General features: G+C 42.5%; 1 protein-coding gene across 6 annotated transcripts in view; it reads right to left on the reverse strand.

Moving 5' to 3' along the window:
- Positions 1-9,529, reverse strand: part of NIN (ninein (GSK3B interacting protein)) — a 97,889-nt gene that overhangs the window by 65,256 nt on the left and 23,104 nt on the right. For all 6 annotated transcript variants that reach the window (XR_825488.1, XM_010842256.1, XM_010842257.1 and 3 more), the window contains exon 3: positions 5,012-5,181. Coding sequence is in view for 5 of the 6 variants with exons in the window: in XM_010842256.1 (XP_010840558.1) it covers positions 5,012-5,181 (170 nt within the window). In the remaining variant the exon portion in view is untranslated. The remainder of the gene's footprint in view (positions 1-5,011; positions 5,182-9,529) is intronic.

A 9,529-nucleotide genomic window follows, 5' to 3' on the forward strand; every position in this document is an offset into this window, starting at 1 on the left:
TGGAATCAAGATTGCCGGGAGAAATATCAATAACCTCAGATATGCAGATCACACCACCCTTATGGCAGAAAGTGAAGAGGAACTAAAGAGCCTCTTGATGAAAGTGAAAGAGGAGACTGAAAAAGTCGGCTTAAAGCTCAACATTCAGAAAACTAAGATCATGGCATCCAGCCCCATCGCTTCATGGCAAATAGATGGGGAAACAGTGGAAACAGTGGCTGACTTTATTTTTTGGGCTCCAAAATAACTGCAGTTGGTGACTGCAGCAATGAAATTATAAGACGCTTACTCCTTGGAAGGAAAGTTATGACCAATCTAGACAGCATGTTAAAAAGCAGAGACATTACTTTGTCAACAAAGCTCCATCTAGTCAAGGCTATGGTTTTGCCAGCAGTCATGCATGGATGGGAGGGTTGGACTATAAAGAAAGCTGAGTGCCAAAGAATTGATGCTTTTGAACTGTGGTGTTGGAGAAGACTCTTGAGAGTCCCTTGGATGGCAGGGGGATCCAACCAGTCCATCCTAAAGGAGATCAGTCCTGAGTGTTCATTGGAAGGACTGATGCTGAAGCTGAAACTCCAATACTTTGGCCACCTGATGTGAAGAGCTGACTCATTTGAAAAGACACTGATGCTGGGAAAGATTGAGGGCTGGAGGAGAAGGGGACAACAGGATGAGGTGGGACTCAATGGACATGAGTTTGGGTAAACTCTGGGAGTTGGTGATGGACAGGGAGGCCTGGTATGCTGCGGTCCACAGAGTCGCAGAGTCGGACATGACTGAGAGACTGAACTGAACTGTGACACCATTCCATTCGATTGCCCACCTCTCCAAACTCCTTAAATAAAGAGGATTATTACTTGATTCATCCTAGAGCTGAAAACTATTCTCCTGTTGGGTAATAACAGCCGGACTTCCTCATTATTGAACTTCTGATAACAGATTCAGGTCCTGTGGTCCTCATCAAAAAAAAAAGAAAAAGAAAACTCTCAAGTCACTTTAGAAGAAAAAATGAGGGTTGTCTGAGGACAGGAAAAACTTCAGTCTACGGGCAAGCTAGGAACCCCTGAGCCAGGGCCCAGGAGTCAAAGAAACCTAGAACCAAACCAAGCAGACTTGTCTCTAGCTTCCCATCTGACTGCTCCTCATGAAATAGTCATGTCACAGGAGACCCAGCCCACTCCTGCCTTTAATACTGCAAAGCCACATGGAAATATGAGTCCCTGATAACAAACACACCCAAGGAAGAAATTCTTAACACCCAAGGGTAGGAGACAAAAGGGCCAGAGGCAACCAAGAGGAAGAAAAAAGAAACCAGCAGTACAATAAAGAACTCCTGATAGAATGGCCATCATCAAAAAATCCACAAACGACAAATGCTGGAGAGGGTGTGGAGAGAAGGTAGCCCCCCTACACTGTTGGTGGGAATGTAAACTGGTACAGCCACTATGGAGAGCAGTATGGAGGTTCCTTAAAAAACTGAAAACAGAGCTACCATATGACCCTGCGATTCCAACCCTGGGCATATAGTTGGAGAAAAACATCTGAAAGGAAACATGCACTCCAGTGTTCACTGCAGCACTGTTTACAAAAGCCAAGACACAGAAGCAACCGAAATGTCCATTTGCAGAGGAAAGGATAAAGAAGATGTGGTACATATATACTATGAAATATCACTCAGACATTGAAAAGAATGAAATAATGCCATTGGCAGCAACACGGACGGACCTGGAGAGTGTCATACTGAGTGAAGTAAGTCAGACAGAGAAGGAGAACTATCCTATGACATCCCTTATAGGTGGAATCTAAAAAGAGATGATACAAATGAACTTGCAAAACAGAAAGAGACTCACAGACTTAGAAAACAAACTATGGTTGCCAGGGGGAAGGGATAGTTAGGGACTTTGGGAAGGACATGGACACACTGCTATATTTAGAATGGATAACCAATGGGGGACCTAGTGTATAGAACATGGAACTCTGCTCAATTGTATGTGCCAGCCTGGATGGGAGCGGGGTTTAGGGGAGAATGGATACATACATATGTATGGCCGAGTCCCTTCACTGTCCACCTAAAACTACATCGTTAACTACATTGTTAACCAGCTATACCTCAATACAAAATAAAAATTTTAGTTTGGAAAGAAGTGACTTGGTAGCTTGAGATGTAATAAACCCCATTTATTCATACAAAAATCTGCAATCTGGCTGTTTGTATAAAAAAAAAATAGAGACCTCCTGACAGATACTGAACTTGTAAGTTAAGAATAAATAAACCCCACAGTTCATTGAGAACATTGCCCTCCCCATCTTCCCCACCTGAGGGCCACTCTAGAATAGGGAAGATGCCCCAGTACTCCGAGGAGCCCCAGATAGCTTCTGTAGAAGAGACAAGGGTGTCTAGAGCAAGCCAGTGCTGACCAGAGGATGAACTGAGTTGACCAACAGAGTGGCTTTCCATTGCTGAAATGACCACAGAAACTGGCCAGGAAACCAGAGTGCCACCTTGACACAACCAGATGCAGTTAAAACCAATGGTGACGAAACTATGCTGCAGATCGTGAGGGCAGCGCATGTGATCCACAGCCAAGGTTACTGCACGAAGCGGAGGCCGGCCCGTCTTACTGCCAACAGGCACATCAAAAACCTCATGCATCATGCTGTAAATGTTGTGATGAATCGATCTGAAAACCAACAGGCTCCATTTAGTTCACAAAACACTTCATTTTTAGATAAGAAAGCAGCAGGATGAACTTTGAGTCCACTTTTAGCAATAAATAAAGAGGGAGGTAAAAACGTGTTATCTGATTTGCTACAGGTTTTCTGGTTGGGCTATAACAGACTCTCGAAGTCAAGTCAGTAGAGTCCTTGGGGAGAGCAGACAGAGACAAATGACGTTCTCCAGCCCTCTACTTGCTGCTCTTTGATGGTGGGTTATTACACCAAAGCCTTTTGACACTATATAGTGTCAAAAGGTCACACCTAAGAGGTTTCTAGAGGAGTTAGAGAAGCTGAAGTTTATCAGGGGTGAAATGATTCTCCCAATATACCCTTGTACTAAGAATAAGCAGCAAGATTTTACCCAGACTCTGGCCTCAACCCTTAACTTTATTTACACATAAAGCCAAAGTCACACTTTTTAAACAGTAAATCTCATTGGAAATCGGTAGATGAAATTAAATAAAGACATAAGAAATATCCTACCAGCCACAAAATCAGTTCTGCCCAAGAACTTTCTGGGTATCCCCAGGTGGTAATTAGAAACTCGCCTCACAAAAAAAATAAGTAACCATTTCATTTCTTAGCACCAAATAACAGTACCTCAGCACTGAAAACAGTTGGAGAAAGGAGAAACTAAACTTAAAAGTGTTTTCCAAATAAGAAAATCTTCCCCCATCAAGTGTGAAGCCCTATTTTAACCAATTAGTTTTTTCACAGAGACATGTCTCAGATACATTCCACACTAGTTAGGGCTATGAAACAGGTTTAATGTTGCCATTTTGATACCCTTCCTGTCAGCAAGATAAATAGTACAGACACTGCAGTGACTGAAGTATGCAGATCACCTGCTCACCTGAAATAGTAAATGGAGCACTTGTGAGTGCGAGCCTATGTGCTTTACCGTGGAAAGGGCCCTATCTAAATTCTCAGTGACCCAAGGCAGGGTCTGAAACCGACTGAACCAAGATGGGTAGAGGCCTCTGCCCCAGACCCATGGGCCCCCAGTGCTGTGACGTTTTAGCAGCATCCTTGTTGCTTCTCAAAGTCTTTCCATTTTTAGCCATCACCGCTCACCCACACTATTCACACCACTTTTGTGGCTTCTATCTATCTTACCCCCTTTAGCTGCTTTTCTTCCTCTCTTCTCACTCGCATTTCCGCCACTGCTCCTTCCCCTCTATTGTGAGGACAGGTATCACTTGATTCTAAAAAGCAGTGCGAGCCTCTTCTGGTTAGCAGACCAGTCATGTGTCTTCTAAATTGCAGCCCTTGTGGTTGGTCTCATTTCTGCTCAATACTGGGACTCTCTCTGGTTACCTTTGGGTTTGTGGGTATTCTAGAAAGTTGAAGATGCCGGGTATCTGCTTGCAGGGGACATTATTGGAGCAAGCTTCTCATAGATATATCAGCAAGCTGAACATGAAAGTTAATGGCAACACACACATACTCCCTGCTTAAACTATGATCTACAGATGACTTTAAGGAAGTTGAGGCTCTTTTGTCTCTTTCCCAGCTTATATGAGCATCTGAAATATCTGCATCCCCAGACTAAGCTGGGATTTGCAAGAAATATTTAGAGCTTGCTCAGCATGGCACTTTCAATCATGTTCTATAAATGGGATGCTGGTAAATGAGCCATAAAGAAAAAAAAAAAAAGAAAATGCTACTGCTTCTTCCTTATTGGTAGAGTATAGCAAAATGTAAAATGAAAAGAGGGAGATGAGGGAAGCAGAGGGATATCTGATTGCTGGGGAGTCAGATGCGCCTGGGGGCGACAGAACTGGTAAGAACCCTGGCAATTGCTGAGCCCTGTGACAAGGACAAAGTTGCAAAGCTGCTTTATCCCACCACAAAAGATAAGATGCTGGCTCCTGAAATGCCTGAGAACGGCTTTCACTTCTTACCTGTCACTGCAGCTGTTTTATAGTTTGCGGGGAGGGAGCTGATGAGCTTTTTACATAACTGAAAATGACACTGCCATGGAGGAGAGAGAGATTCCCAAGAAGAGCTAGAAGTGGCAGACCTCAGATAAATACAAAAATAACTGCGTTAAAAACTATATACATAAAACATGCACAGAAACATCAGCTCTTCAAAAGCTGAAACAGAGATGAAACATATAAACAATAGAAAAAGCAGTCATAGATATCCAAAAGGCAAGTAAGAAGATTAGCATGTAGTTGAAAAAAAAAGTGGCTGAGAAAAGCCATCAGCCCCTCAGTCCTCTTGTGTTTGTGCCACAAGGGTGTGGGTAACCCCAAGTCTCCACACCTGTGGTCCAATTTCTTACCTCGCTGCGCTCACTGGCTGGGATGTGTGAAGGCTGTGCTTCTTCATCAAGTGGCTCAATGACAGTCACCTCTGCAAATTCCTCCACGGATTCTTGAAATTCAGGTAAAGATCTGCGTCCATAACGCTTCCCGCCTCTAACATATTTGGGCTGAGCTTCGAGAGTGCAGTCTGGGCAAGGAGACAAGAGTTGAGGCCACATTACAAGACAATCTCAGTCCCTATCTGACAACTCCCAGTCTTCGGACACAGCCTCTTATATACCAGCCCCAAAATAAACCACCACCATTCGCCAGTTGCAGTGGATGTGGGCGTCCATGAGCTAGCAGGTCAGATGCACAGCACAGCTTTTAATTCCGAATGATTTATAGTGCCCCGAGTAGATCTCAGCATATGGTGGGAGAGATGCAGAGCCCACAGTGAGGAATTTGCTTAAAACTATGGAATTAAGATCAGGACAAAGCAAGTAGTCATATCTGTTCTGTTTATCAAGCTCTGTTCACAGACACAGGGGAAGGTAGAGGGAGGGATCATACCACCAAAGAGACATGTTGGAAAATGATGATAAAATGAACACTCTATCAGCACTGTAAAGGTAGCATTCACACCAATTAGTCTGGACCATACCCCTCTTGTACGTCAGTGACTCCTTTGTTACCATCCCACTTTCTGATCCATCAGACAAGCAAGATGAGAGAACAAAGAAACTGACACAGTGCATCCTCATCAATTAATGACAGCTCATTGCTTACACGAAACTTGGCATCAAAATCTCATTATAAAATTAAAAGCTGTGGAATAAAACAGCAACTGCAAAACTGCATTAAGAAGATTATATATAGTTTTTCTCTTCATGAGCTTTGTGCATTGCAAAATAAAAAAGAATGTGCATATAAGGGGAGAGTCATCTCCTGACCTTGAAGAAGGGCTTCAGCATTGTGCAGACCACGTCTCAGGTTCAACCTTCACCACCTTCACCATCACCACCACCTTCACCACCACCAACCATCACCACCACCACCACCATCACCACACACTAATCTTCCTCTACAATGGTAGCTTTAAAGCAATAATACTTCACTCATTACGAATGTCAAATTAGAGATACTTTTTTTTTTTAGCATCTTGAACAGAATTAGGGGAATAAAATATTCCATTAAATATAAGACTGGCAAGACTTTGATTTCAGTTCTTATCACCCATACAGACATACTGTCTCTCTGGAGAACATATGTGTTCTGTTTGCAAAGACAGTCTTAACAAGGTATGTCTGAACTCAGACATGTATATTTTTAAGTAAGGGCTGTACACATATCAACAAAACTAGGGTAGATGATTAGATAAGAACTAAGAAAATAAAACCCTACCCCTTAGTAGCGGTTACTTTGAAGCTTCCCCGGGAGGACTGGTGACCCTATGTGACTAACTGTCCTCACTCCTCCAGGCCCTTTTTCTGGGATAAGCTCTGATTTCACAAATGTGCTCAGAAACATCCTGAAAATGCTCAGCAGAGCTCAGAGTGAAGTATTTATGCTTGTTCTATAAATTCTAGCGATATTTATATCCAGCTTTTTCAAAGTCCCAGCCAAGCCACTTTATTAGGTCGAGTGATTCTCTTACAGAAAGTGTTCAAGCATACAAAATGTATACTGAAAGGCACATGCATATTTGAAGGTACCTTTTATCAGAAGAGAGTGTGTCAGCTTGTGAGCGTTCAGGAGTGGCCCAGACACCCGAGCTGCTTGTTGGCAGCTGACACCCACAGATGCTAGTCAGATAAGAGGCAATGTAGAACCATCCTTAATTTATTACATATTCTTAAATTTTAGTGGAGGACAACAAGATACACCATTTAGTGATGATGGGGGCTTAGAAAAAATTAAAGGGAAAACGTAAAACATCAGAAAATGGAACATGGGATTTTCCCACTGTGAGAAGATAGTCACAGTCTGGGGAAGGAAGTGACAAAGGAACTCTTAATATATGCTGTACTTTTTCAGAGGAAAAAAAAGCAGTGGGACAAAGCCACTGTTTCAAACCAAAAACCAAAAAAAAATCCCACTGTGATTTAATCTAAAACCCATCTGTGGATAAAATGGTTCCCTAGTTAGTGAAAGTGTTAGTCGCTCAGTCGTGTATGACTCTTTGCGACCCCATGGACTGTACGCTGCCAGGCTCCTCTGTCCATGGGATTCTCCAGGCAAGAATACTGGGGTGGGCTGCCATTCCCTTTTCCAGGGGGATTTTCATGACCCAGGGATCGAACCTGGGTCTCCTGCATTACAGGCAGATCCTTTACCATCTGAGTCACCAGGGAAGCCCTAGTTATTTACCACTAAATATCTCATGCTGTGTAGGGAGCGGTGGTAGATTTGAAACAGTTTTTTTCCCTACACAATGAAAGGTAATACGTAGACTGTGAAACACTAGGATCCTTTGTTGTTTTATTTATATACGTACTTATTTTTGCATTGCCAGAAACTTTAATTTTTAAGTTAATTTTATATTTTAATTATAAAAACCAATTCTGAGTAAACTCTAAGTTAATATCTTTCACAGACTGTACATACATCACAAAGTCAATTTCTAGAGAAATCGATTAAATATAAAATCTTTTAGGAATAAAGATATTAACACAGCAAAGGAAAAATGAAGTATTAGTTTCCTCATAAGAAATTTCACAAATCATACAATAAAGTATCAGACTAATCACATCAATTAAAAATAGTTACATTTTAGACTTACATACTCACATATCTTTTTTCTGTTTAGAGCATCAACCTCACTATATTTACAAAATAAGAAGGGGAAGAAAGACATTAAATGTAAGGTCTAGAGAGAACATTCATGGCCAATAGTCATTGCTGTGTTAAGGGTTTGAAAACTCCAATATTCTCCTTATTCATCTCAAGCAGGGCTTTACAAGTGTTCAGCAGCAGTCCACCAAAAAGGAGGCCTCAGTGGGGGTTTCAAGACATTCTTGCTCACTGAAACTAAAGAACACCTTGCCCCTTCCTTACCATGCCCAAGAAAGACTTGCCAAATCACAGCCCTGGGGCAAAGTTTCTTTACTTTAGGAGCACATCTGGATGTAATGTACATAATCTTTTCTATGTCAGATAATACATGGTCATTTAACCTATTAAGAAATGAAATTATGTACATATAGCTTCCTTTAACCTAAGTCTAAGTAACTGCTCCAATCATGAGCTCCAAGGAGGGACATGAAATATCAGTGGTGGGGGGGTGGATAAAGGACTGCTTTTACTTTCGGTGTTTCAGTTCTTTGAATGTATATTTATGATTCTACCTGGAGTGTCAAGCTTGTGAGCCATTTTCCCTTCTTTCCTATTTTCCATTTCCCCTATTTGGCATCACTACATAAAAATACAAGTGAGCTTTGAAGGAAAGCAGACAAGCCCACACTGCCTAGAGGAGTCTTGGACTCCTGGAGAGCTCACGATGAGATGTAACAAGAGAGACTCCAGAGCTGTGACAATGTTCACCTTCCAGAATCAGGAAGAACCACAGTGCACACGTTTAAAGTGACCAGAAGATCTTGTGCTCACAATAAAAGAAAAATTGAAATACAAAGTTAATGAGAATGACCACTTGGAATAGGCTAGCTGCAGGCAGGGAAAACAACCAACAGCCACCCACCTCCTCTCCCTTCTCCCTCTAACTGAGCAGGGCAGTGTACACTTTCTGCTGTCTCCCAGAACTGCCCCAGGCACCTGTGTGATGAGAATGGCCACTTGGAACACTCAGTTCTTGCAATGGCCAAAGACAAAGCAACGAGGACACAAGAGGAAGCTGAAATGGTTACCCCAAAGCCTAAACACTATTTATTCCATCAGTACTTTTCATGAAAAACACAAGCTTAGGACCTGGGATGAAGTGCCATCCATAGGACATACATGGGAAGTTAAAGGAGAGTTTCAGAGGCGCACTCCAGTATTAAATACCAGACACCAGCCATGGCAGAGCATTCTGTTATAGTTGTTGAGGGATCAGTTCAGTTCAGTTGCTCAGTCATGTCCAACTCTTTGTGACCCCATGAATCACAGCATGCCAGGCCTCCCTGTCCATCACCAACTCCCGGAGTTCACCCAAACTCGTACATCGAGTTGGTGATGCCATCCAGCCATCTCATCCTCTGTCGTCCCCTTCTCCTCCTGCCCCCAATCCCTCCCAGTATTAGGGTCTTTTCCAATGAGTCAACTCTTCGAATCAGGTGGCCAAAGTATTGGAATTTCAGCCTCAATATCAGTCCTTCTAATGAACACCCAGGACTGGTCTCCTTTAGGATGGACTGATTGGATCTCCTTGCAGTCCAAGGGACTCTCAAGAGTCTTCTCCAACACCACAGTTCAAAAGCATCAATTCTTCAGCACTCAGCTTTCTTCACAGTCCAACTCTCACATCCATACATGACCACTGGAAAAACCATAGCCTTGACTAGATGGACATTTGTTGGCAAAGTAATATCTCTGCTTTTGAATATGCTATCTAGGTTGGT

The sequence above is a fragment of the Bison bison genome, unplaced genomic scaffold (genome assembly GCF_000754665.1).
Source record: "Bison bison bison isolate TAMUID 2011002044 unplaced genomic scaffold, Bison_UMD1.0 scf7180017864174, whole genome shotgun sequence".
Classification (NCBI taxonomy): Eukaryota; Metazoa; Chordata; class Mammalia; order Artiodactyla; family Bovidae; genus Bison; species Bison bison.